The sequence below is a fragment of the Meles meles genome, chromosome 10 (genome assembly GCF_922984935.1).
Source record: "Meles meles chromosome 10, mMelMel3.1 paternal haplotype, whole genome shotgun sequence".
Taxonomy (NCBI): Eukaryota; Metazoa; Chordata; class Mammalia; order Carnivora; family Mustelidae; genus Meles; species Meles meles.
Genome location: NC_060075.1, coordinates 33,365,967 through 33,388,079, shown reverse-complemented (window position 1 = coordinate 33,388,079; position 22,113 = coordinate 33,365,967). Strand labels below are relative to the sequence as shown.

The 22,113-nt window shown below is 36.7% G+C and overlaps 1 protein-coding gene across 8 annotated transcripts in view; it reads left to right on the top strand.

Moving 5' to 3' along the window:
* Positions 1-22,113, top strand: part of ST7 (suppression of tumorigenicity 7) — a 248,802-nt gene that overhangs the window by 142,364 nt on the left and 84,325 nt on the right. For 6 of the 8 annotated variants that reach the window (XM_046021010.1, XM_046021009.1, XM_046021008.1 and 3 more), the window contains exons 4-9: positions 10,164-10,218; positions 10,852-10,967; positions 12,629-12,704; positions 14,898-14,966; positions 16,886-17,040; positions 19,237-19,334. In XM_046021010.1, coding sequence (XP_045876966.1) covers positions 10,164-10,218; positions 10,852-10,967; positions 12,629-12,704; positions 14,898-14,966; positions 16,886-17,040; positions 19,237-19,334 — 569 coding nt within the window. The remainder of the gene's footprint in view (positions 1-10,163; positions 10,219-10,851; positions 10,968-12,628; positions 12,705-14,897; positions 14,967-16,885; positions 17,041-19,236; positions 19,335-22,113) is intronic. The other 2 variants (XM_046021012.1, XM_046021011.1) reach the window with 1 other exon arrangement.

Genomic DNA, 22,113 nt, shown 5'->3' with positions numbered 1-22,113 from the left:
ACTGTAATAATGTTGTTATTTAAATAATAGTCTCCGGAGAAAAATGCTGTTTATTTTCCCAAGGTGTTGACAGCTTCTACCAGGGAAATAGAATATAAGCATCACAAGGAAAGGAAATATTTATTTTGTTTAATTTTATTTTCTCTCGATTTTGGTTTAGCTAAGGATCATTTATTTAGGTTAGTATTTCTAGCCTGAGTCTCTGGCCTCCTTGTTCCTAGTTTTTGAACTTTACTGAATGTTTCCATTCTCTTTCATGATAACAGCAGAACCTTCTGTCTAACTAGATGTAATCACGTCACCCCTTTGCTTAAAAAGCTGCCTTGGTTTCCATTCCACTGAAGATGAAGCCCAGACTCCTTAGCATAGCATAAGGTGCTTTCACCTTTCTTGCCAGCTGTGGCTTCAGTTGCAGTCCTGTCCCTCTCCTTTTCATTTCTTGAACATGCCATGTTTTCTCATGGCCCTTTTCCTAGAAGTCTGTCTCCCTGTCTGGTGTGTTTGCCCGTTTTTCATAACCCAGCTCCAGTGTTATTTCATGGGAAGCCTTCTCTGAGAGGCTGTCCAATCTCTCTCCACCTTTGTCGACTTGTAGCATTTTTATCTTTAGCAACATTTATCAAATCACACTGTAATGTTTCAGCTGCTTTATGACAGTATTTCTAGCATTTTGCAGAGTGTCTGCTCCATCATTGAAACTCAGTGAGTGAACAAATGAGTGCATGCAAGGCCTGTAATTTCTCCATTCATAAAAGAAGAGGGAAGAATAAGGTCTCTTAGCTTGGTCTCTTTATCAGGTCAGTAAACATTTCCTACGTCCCTAATATGAATACAGGTTCTTTTGAATATTATGATTGAAAAAAAAAAAAAAAAGCCAAAGTTCTTGTCCTCATGGAACTCTCACGTCTCCTAAAGGAGACACAGTGGTGAGTGCTGTGATTACATGAGGGGAACATACAATACTATGGAGAACAAAGGAGGGGTTCCTGACCCAAACTGGGGGAAGAAGTTTGCTTCTTGAAGGGGAGGGCACTAGTTCTGGTACTTGAAGGATGTAAAGGAAGAAATTAAAGAGCTAGATTAGATCTGTTTTTTTTTTTTTTTCTTTCTCCTAGAGTAATTCAGTCTCAGTCCGCATTTCGTAACTGTCTCACCAGGTGATGAGCATCAAGGAGCATTGCACATACATTTTATTTCTGTTGTTGATCTGGTGCCCTTTCAGTAGACCCTTTGCCAGCCATCTGAGAGTGGCAGGGGGCACCACCAGGTGTACATTTTTTTCATCCTGAAGGGTACGAGAGATGGTATGAGAGATGAAGGGTACAAGGGATGTTACTCAGGTAACAAAATCGTCTGGGACTTTGAACTTAACCTATTTTGTGGAAAAACAAACAAACAAACAAACAGAAAAAACAAAGAGAGAGTTGAACAACGTGAAACATTAACCACTATTCTAACAAATGTAGCATTTGTTAGATGTTAGATGTAGCATCTAACATTATTCTAATGGCTGGGCACGGGGGGCGGGGGTGGTCTTCATCATTCAGTCATCATCACATGAGCCATGGTGGATAACTGCCCTCAGTTTGCATCTGCCATGAAGACCTCTTGTCTGATTTCAGTTACTGTAGTCTTTGAGTGCTATAAAACATCGTAGGAAGTTAACAGATTAGAAATGGAAAGCAGCCTTATTTCTTCATTCTTCATTGTGAGTACATTTTTATTTTCATTAAAATTCCCTCTCTACACAATTTAAATTTCTTGATATCATTCCTTAATGCAATGAAAAGTTCTTCTTACTGTCACTATTATTTTGCTCTTTCTCTTTATGGCTAACTTGAAGTAAGCCTTATGCATTATATAAATCTTGATGCTATTCTTAGTGCTTTTATGGCAGTTTTAAAAGGGAGAACCTCAGCCCCTTATAAAAACATATTCAAAAATAATGATCATGGAAATTCCCAGTTTTATTTGTACTGAATTTTTACCCAAGACTGAGTTTTTGAATATTATTATTAATTCAGTTCCACTAGTATTTGCTCTATGCATGCAGTTTTTCTATTCATTTCCTATATAAGAGGTACAGCATTTACGAGCTAGCATTTTATGATCTGATCTGATAAGAATGTTCGAATAGTTACATTTAGCAAAGGGGAAATTACCTTATCTAAGTATATTTAGGGTTCTGTCTGCCCTCTTCTTGACAGCTAGGTTTCTAAAATTTGGCTGACTTAGCTCAACAGACATGTATGTGAGTATGGTTTCAGTGGGACTAATACTATTTTCCATTTCTCTTTTCCTGTGGTAATTTTTATTTTTGAATAAGAAAAGTATTATTAAAGTATATTGTCTTTTATCTTACTTTTAATCACTTTCTTTAAATAGTCTGGTTTCATCTAAGTAAAGGAAAAAGAAAGTCCAAAACTGAGGGTAATTAATAGCACATTTTCTTTTTTTTTTTTTAATTAATTTATTTATTTGACAGAGAGAGATCACAAGTAGATAGAGAGGCAGGCAGAGAGAGAGAGAGGGAAGCAGGCTCCCTGCTGAGCAGAGACCCCCGATGCGAGACTCGATCCCAGGACCCTGAGATCATGACCTGAGCCGAAGGCAGCGGCTCAACCCACTGAGCCACCCAGGCGCCCCAATAGCACATTCTCTTAAAAAGAGGAATTTGTTTAACAATTCCTATTCCCTTAATAATAATACGATGGCTATTGCCTTAATAATAAAGGGTGAGTCTTTTGATTTTCTTTGAGAATTACGAGACAGTTCTTTGGTGAATCTTACATGAAATACAATATGGCTAAGAAATCCCATGGATATTGGCAGAGGCAGTTTAATTGCTTATTTGAGAAAAAAATAATTGAAAAACTGAAAAAAAAAAAACCAACCCTGAAATTATTAGTTATAAACCTTGATTTATCTGAAAGCCATAGTGTAGCTCTTAAGGAGTCATTTGTTTTGGTTGAAAGGTGAAAGACCTGACCTGCTTAAGAATGATTTGGGTGGGGTTATGGGAAGTGGGAGGACTATGATTGTCACAAGGCGGGCTATTCATACCTTGTTGTTTGTTTCTGTACAAATTGGCCTGGGTGCAGACTCTTTTAAAAACTGTAGTAATCTTTATCTCTGGATCAGAGAAGAAATATAGTTAACTATACAGCTTCTTAAGCTAGCCAAATTTTAGGTTTTTAGGTTAATATTTATTGGCTTAGGTTAATATTTATGAACATTTTACTTGTTTTGCTTTTTTTGGGAGCTAACCCACCATTTTTTGTCATAAACCTTGCTGATGTATTTGCCATGTCACTGTATTTCTCACTGCCATTTCTTAATTCAACTCAGTTTATGAGCTGATGGTGTGCTGGGATTTAAAATGTGACTAACTTCTCCCTGTCTGAAGGGAGGGGGTTCTCAGGGACCAGTAACATTTTGAATTTGGGTTCATGGGAACATCTGTTTGATAATTTGCCCTGTTCTTGAGTAAGTTGCTATGTAGACAAGGGTTGGCAGCATTCACCTTCAAGATATTTGGAAAAGTTCAGGCTGCTTTATCACATGAGAAGTATCCTTGCCAAAGTCAAGTTTGGAATTTTCGGAGCTACCTTAGTGTTCTCTTGCAGAGAACTAGATCTTTAGACAAACTCTGGTTATAGTTAGTTGCCTCTGTCTCAAATAATTTCATTTTAGTCTTATTTAATCTTAATATATATCGTATATATTTACATAGTATATATGTGTACATATGTAAGAAGCAGGTACTGTTATTATCTCTGTTATATGGTTGAGGAAGCTGAGGTACAGGCAAGTTAAGTTGTCTGCCCAAGGTCAGTCCAAGGTCACATGGCTGGTAACCTAGGTAGTCTTACTTTGGAATCCAAAGTCTTAAGCCCCAACTAAAAAATTTAACCAAGATCCTCTGTGAGGTCTGTAAACTCAATACCAATGTAATTACTAAACTGGTAAAATAAATAATTTCATTAAAAAGTATTTCATTAAAAAACCTGTACTACCATACATTATATTATTTCAGAAGTGATATTAGCCAATACTTAGAAACAGCTCAGTGGTGGAATTGCTGGTGGTCGAGAGCTCAGGCTCTGGGGTCAGACATTGTGGCCCTAATCTTGGCTCTATCACTTGGTTGACCTTGGTTGAATCACTTACCTTCCTTGGTATCTTAATTTCCATACCCGGGAATAACAACAGTATCTACTTCACAGAGTACATTGAGGGATAAATGAAGTCATTCAGAAATAGCAAGTCAGAGGACAACCATCAGGCAGTGTCCTCCAGATGTACTGACTTCTCTGTGAATATGCTGGGGAAGATGGCTCAGCTCCATGGAGATGGGGCTATGGGTTCAGTGAGGTTTACTCATTAGCTCAGTGACTCACTTTTACGTACACGCCTTTCAGTGCTTGCATTTCAAATACATCGCTTGGCAAAAGTGCAAATTGCTACATGTCCAGGAGCTTTGGAGTTGCCCTTTAATCATCTCAATTAGGGGACCTCAGTTGTCCTTGCCCTATGCATTTGTTGAAATGATTGTTTTAGCCAGTGCTTATTACATCTTTTAAAATCTTTTGCTACTAAAATTTATGTTCTAGTATAGATTTGATCTCCAGTTGAATTGTGAAAGTGCCTAAAACAGTTTTAGTCCCTGGTGAACATTTATTTAATAAACTTACTTCACAGTTTCCATAGTATTTGGTTGAGCTGATTGACTTAGGTCAGAAATAATTAGTGAGAAATGCATGAGAGATACAATAAAGATTTAACCATCTTAGCAATACTTGAAGAGAGCAGTACACGATCTTGAATAGAGCAGATCAATAAAAATGGTCTTGAAATTCATCATTTTTTATACCTATTCTCATTCTGTAGAATCTGAGGGAATAACGTATTTGTTGAGTTGAAAGCTATCTACATGTTCCTTTGTGCCTTTACTACTAATTCTTCAAAACAATTATTTCAAAGGTTATCAAAACAGCTAAAGCTTAGCTACTTAAGAAAATGGATATTGTTACTCATAATGATTGTTTAAGAATAGCTTGTGTGAAATAGAGAATTGGTATTCATTTTTGAGATATCAAAGCTAATAAATATATGGCAGAATCATATGTCAGACATTGACTGGCTTGGGCTTAATCTTGATTGTCATAATACATCTGGTGAAACTATTGAGGGCCCTTTTCTGGTGTACTTTGAAACTAAAACGTTTGAAAGTATTGTTTAAACATGCCTAACATTTCCCTAGAGGAGTTTTCAAAGCTGTTTTTCTAGTGGAAAATTTAATTGATGAAGTCATAGGATTTTTGAAATATGATGTTGCAGGGTAATGGGCCCGTTGCATATAGTGGGTGGTTGTTGGTCACTCTGGACACCAGCTCTTAATCTCATTTACTATGAACAGCAGGGAAATTATATAGCTTTTTTATGCTTTACTTGTTTGTAAAAAGGGCCTACTATAAGCCCCTCGCTAGCATATGTAAGGACTATAGATGATTTGAGCTTTAAAACCTCGTATAGAAAGGCTCCACGAAAACCAAGCTAATAGCTATGACAAAAGTTGCTATTGCTGCTGTTTATAATAATAATATTACCATTATTTTTAGATTTTAGATTCTGGGAAGAGGTGGTAACTTTTTAGTATAACAAATCTTCCTAGGCTATGAATTAATAAATTACATGTTTGAAGGCTCTAGAAGTGAAGATTTTATATATATGTGTGTGTGCATATATATATACACACACGTACATATATATACACACGCACATATATATACACATATATATGTACGTGTGTATATATATGTACACATACACACACATATATTTATATATTTATTATATATATTATATTGTATATTATATGTTATATATAATATATATGACAAATATATAATATATATAATGTAATTATAATATAAATATATACATTTATATATATATTTTTTTAATTTTAGGAAAGAAAGTTCTCAGAGTAAAAGAATTGGATGTGGAGTTAAATTTTCTTTCACGTGAATAAAAGCTCTTTGAGTTTGGAGCCTCTTGGTTTTTCTGAGAATTAAGTTCTCTTTTTCTTTGAGGACTGTGACAAAGCAAAAGTCTGTGGTTCTGTCAGTGCATTACTCCTTCTGTAGAGCTTCTTTAGCTGGATGCCCTTTCTATTTTTCTACCAAGGCTATAAACTCCTCTTTTTATTTTTATTTATTTTTAAAGATTTTATTTATTTATTTGACAGAGAGAGAGAGGAAACATAAGTGGGGAGTGGGAAAGGGAGAAGCAGGCGCCTCGCTGAGTAGGTAGCCCGATGCGGGGCTCGATCCCAAGACCCTGGGATCATGACCTGAGCTGAAGGCAGACACTTAATGACTGAGCCACCCAGGCGCCCCTTTTTTTATTTTTGTATTACCCAGGGTTGCCTCAGGACTAATGCAGAATAGCCATTCTATATATGCTTAAACCACACAGTCCTGTGAGTGGTGGGGATAGGCATTCTAGAGGAGTGAGTGAGTACAAAAGAGATGAAGTAACTGTCACTGGGATGGCAAGCTTTAGTAAGGAATGGTGAGAGGAAAAAAAAAAAAGGAATGGTCAGAGGGAAGGCTGAAGACAAGATTGTGCTTGATTTTAGAAGTCCTTGATAGCAGTAAGTGTGTATTTGTTTGTTTTTTAATGTTCTTTGTCTACGACATAAAAACTTATGATCATCCTCTTATTACAAAGGGGGGAATCTGTTCTGCAGACTTGGGGAACTAAACAAGTACTATTCCAATATTTATTTCTTCTCTTCCTCTTGAACTACATTCTTGCATGCATCCTGAAGTCTGAATATTTCTCTCAGGATTTATAGATAGAGACTCTCCTGTGGGCTGCTCCAAATGAAACTATAGACAGTATGTTTATTGTATTGGGACATATTTTTAATTGGGCTGTTAATGTCAGCAAGCCCTTGATGGAGTCCATATCAACCTCTGGGTCTTTTTTTTTTTTTTTTTAATATTTTATTTATTTGACAGAAATCACAACCAGGCAGAGAGGCAGGCAGAGAGAGAGGAGGAAGCAGGCTCCCCGTGGAGCAGAGAGCCTGACGTGGGGCTCGATGCCAGGTCCCTGAGATCATGACCTGAGCCGAAGGCAGAGGCTTTAACCCACTGAGCCACCCAGGCGCCCCAGCCTCTGGGTCTTCTAAAGGGCACTGAAATTGTTGATTTTTTTCTTTTTTTTAGAGATTTTTATTTATTTTTTTGACAGAGAGAGATCACAAGTAGGCAGAGAGGCAGGCAGAGAGAGAGAGAGAGAAGCAGGCTCCAAGCTGAGCAAAGAGCCCAATGCGGGGCTTGATCCCAGGACCCTGAGATCATGACCTGAGCTGAAGGCAGTGGCTTAACCCACTGAGCCACCCAGGTGCTCCTGAAATTGTTGATATTAATGGAGAATGCAAATTTCCTTTTGGAAGTAAAATTTAAATTCTGACTTTAATAAAGAATTTATTCCTCAAAGACATGAGTAAGATAAGAGACTGGATCTCATGTGGAAAAACTTTTACCCTCTGGATATCTGAGTTGAACTTCTTGACTTAAATCTTCACATTCTAATACTTTTGGCATTTATAACCTCTGTCCGTATCACCAAACCATCAGGCAGTCTGATATTTATGGGTTATGTACTCAGGAGTAATTCCAGAGGGAGAGAGTTTTTGTAGTAGTGGTAAGATTATGAAACAGAGTAGCAAAGAAAGAATTAACATAGCTGTGACCTAATTTGACGTAGAACTTTGAGGTGTTCATATTTGACCTCTAGTTGCTTATTTCTTTAAAAAAAATATTCTGGTTTTGCACCAATTTGAAGGATATAGCTAATGAAGACGTTTCTTATGTGCTTCTGTATCACATTTTTTTTTAAATCATTCAGAGTATTTTACATCTGGTGTAGTTACTTAGATCCTCATTTCTAAGTTTCAGGGATGGTTTAAGAAACTGAATATAGATTACATGTATGACACTAATGTTAGCAGTGACTTTTTTTAAAAGTTCAGTTTTCTGTACAAGCCATAAAACATTTCAAAATGTTTGTGGCACCCCCTGCTGGCTGTATTGTGACACTTCCTTAATAAAGATCGTATCTTTAAAAGATACTGCTCAAAAATACTTTCGGTACAGACACCATTTCTCTTTGCAGTCATTTTTATGTAGAAATAATTTCATTTGTATCCAACATAAAATAGAGTTGAGATTTTAATTGGAGGTGTTTTGCTTTATGATTTGTCCTTGATATTTGAACAGTGCTTATCCTTCTAGGCAAATAGAATAATGTATTCACTGGAGATAAAATTATTTGCCATAACCTTTTCACTAATATTTCAGATGGAATTCAGTGGGGCAGAGGCATCTCCCCACATCCTCCTGTTTTCTTGTAAATAATGCCACCATGAACATCCTTTGTACATAAATATGTGTGCATATTTGTTATTTGCTAAATACTAACCTTGCAATATTCATAAAACTTTAAGAAGAGCACTTTGGATCTTAAAAGACATCCTCTGAGGAGACGTGGGAATGATGAGGACCTCAGAGTTACAATAGCCTTAAGGACAGCGATCCTGGTTTTTTGGCTCACAGGTGTGAGTCAAGCCATGATCTGAAGTTCACTAGTGACCCCTCTAACGGCTTTTACATCTGGAAAAACGTAATTATTTAAGAAAAGCATAATTCTTTAGTTAGTGCTATAGGAAGTAACAGCCATTGAATTTTGGTTTCTTAGGAAAAAAATTTAAAGATGCTGAACTAACTGAACAAATCATCATTTGTTCAAATGAACAAAGATCATTTCCTAAATGTCGAATTAAGCTAAGTGTCAAAAAATTTAGCGCCATTATTTATAAACATTAAGCACATTTTAGGCGGGCTCCAGTCCTAATTTAAAGATAAATTTATCTTCTTTAAATGAAAATATGTCTTCCTGTTATATGTATACCTCTTGTTTGCTATTTTATCAAGAATGTATTGAGATTACATACAGTGTTTCTATAGTGTTTATGGTCTTCATTTCATGTTGTATTCTAATAGTGCAGTTCCTTGTTTGTTTTCCCCATTGAGTGCTCAGTACTCTTGGATGGGTGAATGGGTGGATGGGTGGAAGAATGGATGTTGCATATAATAGGGCTGAGAATCTTAATGAATCACCCATGGCCTTTAATGTTCTTTTGATATCTGCAATAATTGTTCACTTTTTTGTGTATATGTCTTTGGGTGTCTTTTGGTGGACTACACATAGCAATATTTTAAGTACTGTTAACTGATTTTATTTTCTATTAAACATTACTCATTCAAAGAAATGTATTCTGAATCAGTAGAAAGTCTTAATCATAGGCTGTTTAAAAAGAATTGTAGCGTATTAGTCACACTCTTATAAGACAGTCCTAAAAATTAATGATTGACTTTTCTAAGTCCTGTGGTTCTAAATTTCTGCAGTCTTTCTATAAGAAAGACGTATAATCTATTAGTACATGCTAGAATTATACTATTAGTATAATGATTACTATATGTATCTGTATAAGCAAATAGTGTTAATGCTTTAAAACAATATATTTTCATAATATTTCTCCCTTCAAAAATACCTTTATTAATTTTCTTATTACTACTTTATGGCAATGTAAAAAGCAATCTGCTGAATTATCACAAGATCAGTATTAACAAAGACCTTAGATAAAAATCTAGGGCACTTGCATATTATAATCTAGAGCGTTAATTAGGCTTATTTAGGAGTTATTTTAAGATATATTTTAGAGTAATAGAAAGTAGTTTTACTTCTACCTGTATCTTCTACCTGTAATTTTAGAAGTAAATACATAGAATTTGTTTAGCCCTCTTGATGACTATTGAAGTTATGAATTAGCTGATTTTGACCTATACCTTGATTTAGCAAACTGAGGAAGCTTAGGTCTAGAAAGATTAGGGGAAACTTTCCAAATTCCTTGTATCTGAGCTACGTTTCCTGATTAACCACTCAGAGTTTTTCCATGTTCCTTCTCATGTAGAGGATAGAGAATAAAATTATCTTATCAAATGGCCAGGAAGGGTGGTTTGCTGAATTAATTAGCTTGTAGTGTCTCTGGACTCTGTGTAACATTTTCATATTTCTCTTTGTTGCAGAATGTAAAGTATGGCGAAATCCACTAAATTTATTTAGGGGTGCTGAATATAATCGGTAAGCATTTGACAGCTTGGGAGACAAATGGGTCTAGTTCAGAGAGTAAAGACAGCAGCGAATGTTTTTGCTGGTTCATTTAGGGGTCATTGTAACCGTCTGGGTAGTGTTTTTGTTTTTGAAACAATCCTCAAATGTTTTGATTTTTCTGTTTTATAAATATTTTTGGGATTGGAATTGGGATAATATATAAAGATGTGTAGTTTTTAGAAATTTTCTGTTACAGTTATTTGTTTCATTATACATTGTACAATCAAAATATTTTGAAGCTTACCTAGAACATGGTTGTGAAGGTGTCACAGAAGTTATGTAGGAATTTAATTTTGCAGAGTAATTAGGCATATCAGAATTTTCATGGCTTTTGGGAAATGTCTATTCATGATAAAATTAGGGTAAGTTTTCATTAGCTAGTGCTAGTAAAATTTTTTGACAAAAATATAGAGGAAAATGTTTACTTCTTTCTTGCTGGTATACTTCCTAAGGGAGAATAGGATGATTAAAAAAATTTTTTTTCATTCATTGGTGAAGCTGTTTTAGTTCATGTTTTATAGTTCAGAGGCTATGCAGCTTACTATTTTGTAGGTCTTGCTTTCTTCTCTCAAAGTGTCTGACCATTTATTTCCCCTTTACCAGGTATACTTGGGTGACAGGACGAGAGCCTTTGACTTATTATGACATGAATCTCTCTGCCCAAGACCACCAGACATTCTTTACTTGTGACTCAGACCACCTGCGTCCTGCAGATGCAAGTATGGACAATCTTTTAGATAGTTGCTGAGTGGAATGGCTTTTTGGTTTGAATAAGGTTATTATTTAAATAATAATGTTTATTACTTTTAGAATATCTGCTCTACAAAACCCCCAATGTATAAAATATTAAATTGGACATTGACTAGGAGAGCCCAGAATTCTGATAAATGCTTTATCACAATGAAATATCAGTGTAGAAACAAGTCTTCTTGTTAAAATTTAAAACACCATTTAGAAAAATATACTGACATTGGATTTATATATTTTGAGGAAGTATAAATCTTATATAAAGCTGATTAATCCTTGGTTTAGGTAGGATGAAGGGTCATGTCTCTTTGATGATATAATTAGAAATTGGGATTCAGTGAATCCAAATGATAAAGGAATATATTGAGTGATTTCTATGCCTATTTATAGGCTCACTAGCATTAAGTTGGGGCATGGCCTTAATTATTGGAATCCATATTTGTTTTCCATCTTAGAGAAGGCTTTGTTTGACTTGCATTTCACATTGTTTGAGGTTCAAATAATTCCACTGATATTTTTTATATTACCAAACTTAAATAAGTGAAAAAAATCTTTAAAAAGAGGAATATGTACATGCACCTAAGAAACTAACTTAGAATATGCATATTTTTAAAACAAATATGGAGATTGTTGCTCTTTTTTAAAAGTTACTCTTTGGTTCAGTGGGTTAAAGCCTCTGCCCTCGGCTGGGGTCATGATCCTGGGTTCGAGCCCCGTATGAGACTCCCTGCTCAGCGGGAAGTCTGTTTCCTCCTCTCTCTCTGCCTCCCTCTGTGCCTACTTGTGATCTCTGTCTGTCAAATAAATAAATAAAATTAAAAAAAATAAAATATACTCTTTGCCATGGCAGAATATCATAATCCAATAAATATTCCAGTCATTGAGCTTTCCACAATATATATAAAGAAAACTGCTCTGGTATATAAAAACTGTGTTTGCAGCAAACTTTGGAACAGATAGACATGTTAAGCAAAAGGCTAAAGCACTTTTTTTTTCCTATTCCAACTCCTAATTCTTCAAATGGTTTTAAAATGTCCTAATACCCAGAGCCTATAGAATTTGGGCAAATGATCAATAGAGATTATGATGTATCTAAGTAGAAGGAAGAGATTAGTAGCAATTTCATCTCAAAAGAGGTAAAATAATATGTGTTTCTTAACAACAAATGACACTAATGAGCAAAAGAAATATTAAATCTCTTTTAGAATGTCTTTTCTTTCTTGATTAAGAAACCTTAATCTGTGTGGTGAGCATAGCATAACATGTAGCTTGGAGAATCACTATGTTATATACTTGAAACTGCTGTTAACACTGTGTGTCAACTAATACGTCAGTAAAAAAGAAAGAGAAATCTTAATCAAGATTAAGTCTCTAAAATTATAGACCATGGGTTAATCTATAAGATTTAGATCTGTAATTTTATGAGCATAAGAAAGGTTTGGTATCGTCTACTGAAGGACAATGATATAGCAAATTAGAGTATTTGTGTGATTTTGGAGATTTGGGCTGACTTTCTTGGTAAGTGAAATACTGTCTTGTATTCAAGCTGAAAGCTTTTAATTTAACAAACTGTGTTGAGTCTTCCATATTATGTATATTGATGGACATGCTTTTTTCTCTTTTTCTAAAATAGTAATGCAGAAAGCCTGGAGAGAGAGAAACCCCCAAGCTAGAATTTCTGCAGCTCATGAAGCCTTAGAGATAAACGAGTAAGTGAGGGAAAATCTTGCTTTTAAAAAGGAAAACTCATCCTTTGCTGAATGTATTCAGTTGCTATTAGTAGGATACTTAAATTAAATTGTACATTTGACCTTGAGGATCGTTTTGGGGGTTATTAATTTGTCAAAAAGTTTTTTTGTAAAGGACATCCATGTGATGGTGGTTTTCATCATCTTAGAGAGCAGTTTAGTGGTTTTGCTATGACCTTCCTTAAACAGCTTCCAAGGGCTATGCCAGGGCTTCCAAGATCTTTAGGGACTACCTGTGGCATGTTTTAAGGACATAAAATCAATGCAGTTCTTTACATATCTAAAACATATTGACAGGGAATTTTTTTTCAGTTGTAGAATTCTCATCTGTGCCGTCACATTTTTTAGGTAAAGTTTCTGCTAGTCGGGAAAAGATAACAAAAACGTAAAGTGAAAAAAATTGCACTTTAAAAGTATTTCAAGATCAAGACAAAGATAAGAGGAAATGCTGTAGTTAGTGTTGTCAAACATGCTGTGGGTTACCAAGGAAGGCTGGGAAATATCTTCTGGAGATCTCAGAAAATGGGAAAGATTCTTAAAATTGGAGTCATAAAATCTCCGGGTTGGCAGAGACCTTAAAGGTCATTTAGCTCAACCACTCATCTGGTGCTTGAATCACCTCGACACTCTCCCTGCCAAATGGTCATTGTTAAACTATTTTACGATTTTTTTGAAGAAGGTTACAGAATCTTCTTTGGAGGTCTTAGAAAAAAAAAAAAAGATTCACTTGAGAGTTGGAAATCCTGCCATTGTAACCTGTTGATCTATTTGGTTTCTGATTCTGTCATACAGCATATTTATTTTCCAGTTTCTTGTCATCTACAAATTTGATATGCCTGCCTTCTGTGTGTCATCCATGTTTCTGAAAAAAATGTCAGGATCAGGGACAGAATCCTGTGACATGACATATACAGACTATCCTCCAGGTCCATGTCTTCATGACTCATCATCCTTTGGTATTGTTCAACCAATTACTAAGCCACCCAATTTACACTGTGATTCAGCTCACATTTCCCATTTTGATCTTAAGGATGCCAGTTGTATCTTTATTGTTTAGTAAATTCTTTAAAGTAAATTAAGCTAGCACAACCTGATTTATTTATTCTTAGTGAATTTAAGCTAGCTTCTAGTGTTCACTACTTTCTTTTAAAAATGCTTGGAGACCATCCCTTTAATACTCTATTAGAATATCTTTCCAAATCACTGTTCTGTAGTTTGGGAAGTCTGCCTCCTTCCCTTTTTGAACATTTTTACTGTATTTGTCATCTCATCTTCTAGCACCTGTCCATTCTTTGTGATTCCTTAACTATCCACAGAGAGCACTTCCATGGCCTGCCTGCCTATGGGGTCTGTTGGCTTCCTGGGATTTGCCCATCCCAGTACAGTAATTCATTTAGAATAGATCAGTTATTTGCTATCATACATCTTTTACCCATGTTAGATTTTAATTTCTTCTCCCTTTTTCAGCCCGATAATCATGCTCCTTGATAGAGAAGCCAGGAAAACAATAGGAGTTAGAGAGTTTTGCTTTCTCTTTATTATCTGCTACTACTAACTACAAACTTTTCTTGTTTTGATGTGGTTGCTGTGTTGTTTGTCTTTTTTGCTTATTTATTTTTGCGATGGTTGTAGAGAAATGGGGGGTGGTAATAGGGCCTTAAACATAATTTTAAAACGAGAATAGATGGTTGTCTTTAGCATTTTGTTGTGGCTTTATTTTGCTTTGCAAGCTTCAGCTAATTTGGAGTTTTAGCTCTCCTGACATTATTCTTATTAGCTCATTCCACTCTCTTGTAGTCCTTCATGACATGCCCTCTTTTCATCTTTTTTCACATGTCCTTTAAGAATCTGACCTTGTGAGAGATCTCTGTACAGCTGTTTTGGTTACTTAATTGTCACCCCTCTTCTCTTACTGAGAGGTTCATTTGTGACTATGGTGATAGTTGGACATTTGGAAGCTGCTCAACCCTCTTCAACCATTTTTTTTTTCCTTCAGCGTCTCATGCCATGAATCATATCTCTTTTCTTTGAAGTTTTTGAAGTCCACCTTACCCTCTTTGATTACCCTGAACTCCAAAATGACATACATAGTAACTCTCTCTGAATGTTCCTATCAATTTTCATTTCACCAACTATTTTTTTCTTCTTGGTCAGAATTAGGTCCAGAGTTGAAGTTCCCCTAATTGCTTCCTCTACCATCTGGGAGATAAAATTGTTACCAAAGTAAGTCAAGAACCTGTCGGGTGCCCTACTTCTAACCAAATGAGACTTCTTCTAGCAGATATCTGGATGGTTGACACCCCCATCACCATACTTTCTTGCTTCTGTCTGTGTATTGTGTTGTGACAAGGATGCATCATCTCTATCTTCCATCGAGCTGAGCCGTCGTTCTGTACTCCCCAACCATTAGCACTTCTATTGCTCTTTCTCCTTCACTCACAAGCTCTTAGCATGTTTCTACCCCAGACTCATGACTTCCCACATAGATATATGTTTTCTTGGCTAGTAGTGCTACTCTGCCTCTCCTCCTAAGAATACTATTTGAAATATAAATAAATAAAGCAAGCAACTTGCCCCTCCCCACCTGTCTTGAATTCCCAGCCCACCGACTATAATCTTATAGCTAAATCTGCTGATACTGTATCCACCACTCCATGTTATAATCTCAGTTTTCACTTCATTACCCTTGATCCATATCTATATGTCAGCATCTGAAGCCTTAAGTAGTGCTTCCTGATGCCTGTCCCAGTTGTTTTCTCCAGTGAATCGCTGGGCAGTTTCAGCATCATTATTGTTCTTTCTAAGTCCTATATCTGTTGCCCTCCGTAGTAATTGGTTTTACAGCATTTTTTCTGGGCATTTTTTCTCCCTACTGCACCACGTTCTATTTAAAGCCCCATTGGTCAGTCCTGCATGAAATTAGAAGGATTGACCAAAGAATTGACAAGACCCCTCCTCAAGGCTAAGATTAACTTGTCACCCAAACCTCACATTGACTGTAAGTTCAGCCCCCTTTTCCTAGCTGGGCCGTTGCAGTTTATGAATGGTAAAAGTAACACTTGGTTTCACTTTCTGTTATTTTCTCTCTTGTGGTCTGATGGAGGTTCTGATAAGTAGGGAAGTGACCACAAGAGAGGCAGTGGAGAAGAAGGAAAGCAGAGGGATCTGTGCAGATCGGGACCTGATTGATCTGCTCCGGCCTCACTGTTTCCTATCACATTCCCTTTCTTTGGCAGTTGGGTTGTTCTGATATGATGGGGAAGGTTGAAACTTCCAAGAGTTCCCCTTGTTTGTTAGTTAACTGCTTATCCTTTCCGGCTTCCTAGCTTAGAGGTTGTTGAAAGGATTAAATGAGACGATATGTGTTAAGTGCCTGGTACAGTGCTTCCTACATACTAAGCAGCAAGTGGTGGTAGCTGTCACTGTTAAAGGCATGAGACTGAACTCTTGTTCGCTGCCAAGGCTGAATCAGATTTGGAGCTCTTCAGAGCTCCTTTGGGTTCTTCTAGTGTTCTTCTCTGGCCCAGAAAATCAGTGCTGACTGTAATGTGATGTTGAAGCGCTGTTTTTTTAATGCGTAATTGATCCGATTTAATGAACTTCTCATTCTGAAGATATCCTTAGATTCCAGAGAATCCATGGTTAGTGACTAGAAGGAGACTTGTCTGTAGGATCTCTAACTTTGAGAGCTGGAAGGAGATCTTTCCCAACAGCTCTCGTCATTGCCATCGCCGGTTGACATGGACTATGGGACTACGTACCCCCTGCCGGCTACTGTACTGAGCACTTCACATGCATCACCTTACTTAACCTTCACAACAACACTGTCAACAAATCAGTTCCCTGTTGTGCTCCATCAGGGAGGCAGAGTAATAACTTGCCCGAAGTGACACACTAATAAGGGGCAGAGTCCATCTGTGAGCCCCACACTCCTAACACTACACATCCTACCTTTCAAGCTAAAATAGAGACATTTCTTTTGTGTCATTATTTTGTGTCAACAACTACAAACCAGGGGTGCATGAACCAGTTGGCCACTCTGCATGTTTTGGCATAACTCCTTGCCCTTCTGCATGCACTCCTCCAGCTGTGACAGCATCCTTGGATTTGTAACTGATGGTGGCTATTATCTGAATGGACAGGTGTGCAACTGCTTATATTCTCTTGGCTGAAGAGGAAGCAACCACCATTGCGGAAGCAGAAAAGCTGTTCAAGCAGGCCCTGAAGGCTGGAGACGGCTGTTACCGGCGTTCTCAGCAGCTACAGCATCATGGATCCCAGTATGAAGCCCAACACAGTAAGCTTTTCTCCAGGCTGGCACGTTGGGGGCCAGAACTATAGCATGATTAATCAGAACAAATGTTCAGGCCAGTTCAAAATATGACTCTCCTAGATGAGAATAAATACTAGTTTTTGCCTTTCTATTATTTTTTTCCATCCCATAGTGGCACAGTCCATAATTAACTTACAGCTTCATGACTGTTCACCTTCATTTACAGATTCTCTTTCCTTATCTTTTAGATCCTTAACTCTAGAAATAAATGGTAATAACCTTTAATGGCAACCTTTTTTTCTCCTCAGAATTCTTACATATTTCTGTTTATTAGTTGTTTCTCTGTCCCATAACATAAGGCTTATTTGGGAAATAAGACTAAATTTATGTTAATGTAATCAAAGATTTTCTCTTACACATCTTCTACAGCATGGGTTGAAATAGGACAACTAAGAATATCACAGTTATTGGTGATTATCCCAGTACTTAGCTCATTGGTATTGGCTTCCAGAGATAAAAAGCCATGGGTTCCTAATTATTTATCTCTTTTATATTAACAATAATGGCTGCTTTTATTTAAGATAGCTCTTTAAAATGAGGCCTTTCACTTTAGTACGCCAAACAGAGGGTCAGTGATATTTTGGGGGAATGGTATAAAAACAAGACAACAAAATTGTTTCTGGAATTCCTGGAGCTGCTGACTTGTCAGTTTTTTGGTTGTGTAAGTAGAAATTTAATAATCCTTTCATTGTCCATTCAGACTTCAGGATGTTTCCTTAAGGTGGAATTTCTCACCTCATTTTCCCCTCCTGTATCTTGGAGATTAGGATTGCATCTCCTTTATATTTGAGATTATGAAATTAAATTTTAGTGCTAAACTTGGATTTGGTGCAGAGAATGAGTGTATTAGTCCCTATGACTAAGGTACAGCAAGATCTTTGATCTTTGTGTATATACATGTGTATGTCCACACGACATGACATGATAATGCATGAGGTTTTATTTGCATTTTGCAGTAAGTGTATGTGTTAATCAAGTCTCACATATCTTGCTTTTTAAAAAATTATAGCAATGAATTCTGAAGGCATTTGTATAGTAATGTCTATTTTGTGAACTAATGAGAATTAACACATAAAATTATATTCCTTATAATATAACTTAAGAAATTTTCTTTATTTCTTTTCTTCTGTATATTAAATCCTTTCAACCTGTTGCCTAAATCTATCCAAAAAATATAATCACATCTTTAAAATAATTTGTAGATGCTTGGCAGATTTTCAACACACATCTTGTTCTCATTGTTTAAAACTTGAAATGTTAGGACTTTGGTCTTAACATCTTTTAATAGCTGCATATTATACATGTACTTAATCTATAACAGGTGTGTCATATTTTTCTAAAGCATGGTAATTTTATTGAGGATTAAATGCATGTATGTTCTCACTGGTCTAGAAACATATCCAAAAAGACATATAATTAAATAAAAGATTAAGATGAGAAGTTGTTAATATACTTTTTAAGAGCTTTTTAGTGACTATTATTTATACTTTTTAGTGACTATTATTATAACTAGTTAGCTTGTCAGTGCTTTCTCTAACACTAGGGTAGTTTTCATTTTGTTGCGTACTCTATTGTCGTATCTGGAATGTGTTATATTGCTAAATATATATTGCTAAAATAGACTTCTTTGGGGACCTGGAGATGATTATGATGTCACTAGTGTTAGGGAAAGAATAATATAAAGCAGAAGTTCAAGATGAGGCTTCTCCAGACTTAATGTCAAGAAGGAAAAAAAATAGTTCATCAGAATGCAACCTGAGATTCACCTCTTTGCATCTCCACCAAAAGCATGCAGGCTTGAAGAATATGGAATTCTTGCTTGTAAACCACATTGAATGTGGGTATGTTCATTTTCCAAGCACTTTGTGGCAGATGATTTTATTTATCAAATATTCAACATCCTAACCCAAAAGCATGGATTAGGGAATCAGTCACATGATTTGACCTTTAGAAACCTAAGTGCTTTTACTACACCGTATGCATTTTTACCACTAGCACAATTGTCAGTGCTCCTGGAAGTAAGAAAAAGCCAAAGGAGTCCTTTGTGCTCTCTGAGTTTTTCCTTTAAGGGCATGGCAAATAGGCCTCTATTTTTTTCTTGCTGCTCAGCTGAAAGCTTTTGTATTTTTAAATTTTGATATTTTATATTTCCTTCTTTAGGACGAGATACCAATGTCTTGGTCTACATCAAAAGAAGGCTAGCAATGTGTGCCAGAAGACTCGGGAGGACCAGGGAAGCAGTGAAAATGATGAGAGATGTGAGTTTAAATTTGTGTTTGGGAATAGTAGCAATGTACTTGATTTAGAGAAGGAGGAGCCAACCGAATGGCCATAGCAGAGAGTGCCAGTGATGGCGTGAAGTGGTCCCATGGGAGCTGGAGCCTTCCAGTCTGGGATTCAGCTCGAGCTCCCAGTGTATTAGATGAGTGATCTTGGGCAAGTGACTCAACTGGTCTGTGCCTGCTTCCTCGTCTATAAAATGGGACTAGATAACAAGAACTTTAACAATAACAATATTAAGAACAAAAGCAATTACTGCTTAGGATTGTTGTGAAGATTAAATGAGATAATACGGGGAAAGCTGTCCATAGAGTAACTGGCATATTAAGGAAATTTCAATACATGTCCTTACTATTAAACCTCTGGAGCTGGGGTGCCTGGGTGGCTCAGTGGGTTAAAGCCTCTGCCTTTGGCTCAGGTCATGATCCCAGGGTCCTGGGATTGAGCCTCACATCGGACTCTCTGCTCCATGGGGAGCCTGCTTCCTCCTCTCTCTCTGCCTGCCTCTCTGCCTAGTTGTGATTTCTCTCTGTCAAATAAATAAAATATTCAAAACAAAACCTCTGGAGCTGTAGCCAGAAGCCAAGAATGAGGTCAGCCATTTTAGATGACTGATTTCTTTTGTGCGTATTGGTGTTAGGAAGATTTGAATAAACTATGGGTCTAATTGCTACTCTAAAATGTAATAATAGTATGATCTAATCTGATTGAAATTATTTCAAGCATTTTTCTAGATTCTTGAATCAGGATATTTTATTAGTAGTAGTCAATACAAGAAGAGAGGAAATAGGTAAAAGTTTTAAAAGGAAAGAGAACCAAGGGAGATTATTCAGTAATCAAAACAGTAGTTTTAAGGGAAACCGGTAGAGGAACTTTTACTTCCATGTTTTGTAAAATAAGAAATACTTTTTCATAAAGAAACTGACACTAGTGGGAATTGTATTTATAAACCATTTACTTTTAAAAAACAATTTCAGAAGACTTTTGCCAACATTTCATGCCCCTACTGTCTTCCTGAAGTCAGGAGACCCAGGTAACCACTCCTTATAAAAATGAAAGAACCAAGGGGCAAGATAAAGGTGGTGTCTTGCCCAGTTCTCAGCATTTGGGTTTGTGAACAGGACTGTGTGAACCTATTGAGCCTTTTGTCGGTTAATCTTTGGAAAGTTATTCATATGAATTCCCGGTTACTCTGGCTTGGGGTGGGAGGGTGCTGTGCACGAGGCCCCCCACCCCCTAGTTATTTCTGCAAATTGCAGCATAATGCGAAGGTCTGAGTAAGATCCGTGCCTGGGTCAGTCTCCTCCATTAAGCAGCAGGATAGCCCCCAGATCTGAGGAGAGGAGGGAGATTCCAAGGTAATTCTGTTTGATTGAAGGTGATAGATGCTCTGTGGGCAAAGCCACTGCAAAGGGGATGTCCCAGGATTAAATTTTTTTGGTTGAGGGAAGAATTTAAAGAATGTTTGTTATACAGTGTAAGTGCTAATTTTTATAAAAGGAGAGTTCTGTAGAGACATGGACTTGCTCTCAAACTTCTTAAGTTGCAGAAATTCCATCTTTTGATCTAGTGAAGAAACTCTACCAGTCAGTCCCTTTGTCTCTAAAAGAGCTGAGAATTTTATGAAGGATGGGGTATTTATCTTAAACTGGCCCAGCCACATTCTGCCTTTAACAAGGTGTTTTAAATTTATCGCCTCTTCTTAACCTTCGTTGGCCTGGGACAGGCATGTGTAGAGGAGGGGATTTGGGTGACTTTCTTTATCATGTGCTTAAGCAACTTCATAGGAGAAACAAACTGGGATGATTTCAATTCCAGTTTTTTTCTGTCAGTCTTATTCTGATGATCATCAGTTTTAATAATATGTGTATACAGTTTCATATGATTAAAACCAATGCAGCTATGCTATGGTTTGACTTTTATTTAACACTATTTTATATTTACAATTCCATTTACTGAATTAGTCCAAATATAGATCTTGAGGGACAATCTGGGATGCAGTGGAATAAATGCTGGGCTGAGAGTAAGAAAACCTAGATGTGAATCTCAGCTTTGCTCTTCACTAGCACTGTGACCTAGGGCAACTTTCTTCTTTTATGGACGTTTCATTTGTCTTCTGTAAATTGCGGTTAAGATTCTTGCCTCAAAGGGTAATTGATGGAGCAGTGGGCAGAATGAAATAAAATAATATGAACACAGGGGCGCCTGGTGGCTCAGTGGGTTAAGTCTCTGCCTTCGGCTCAGGTCATGATCTCAGGGTCCTGGGATCGAGCCCCGCATCGGGCTCTCTGATCAGAGGGGAGCCTGCTTCCCCCCCTCTCTGACTGCCTCTCTGCCTACTTGTGATGTCTGTCTGTCAAATAAAGAAATAAAATCTTAAAAAAGTATATGAACACAGCTGGCATATGGTAGACATGCTTACATTTTCCCCCTATTTTTTCTCCATTATGTAAGTATGATGTAATTTGCTTGACCATTCCCCTGATGGACATTTTGGGATATTTCTGATTTTTTTCCTTAAATGAATCAATCAGTGAGTCAAGCAATCTCTCTTTCTCTCTACGTGTGTGTGTGTGTGTATATATACACACACATACGCAGATTTATACGTGTGTGTATCTGTATTTATATTTGTGTTTTTTGGGTTACTTCCTTAAAAAAAATTGAAATACCAATACATGTTGTCTTTTGACTGGGTTTATAGATATGGGCCCTACTCTTGTAACAGTCTTGGGAGAGACACTGTCAGACATTGTG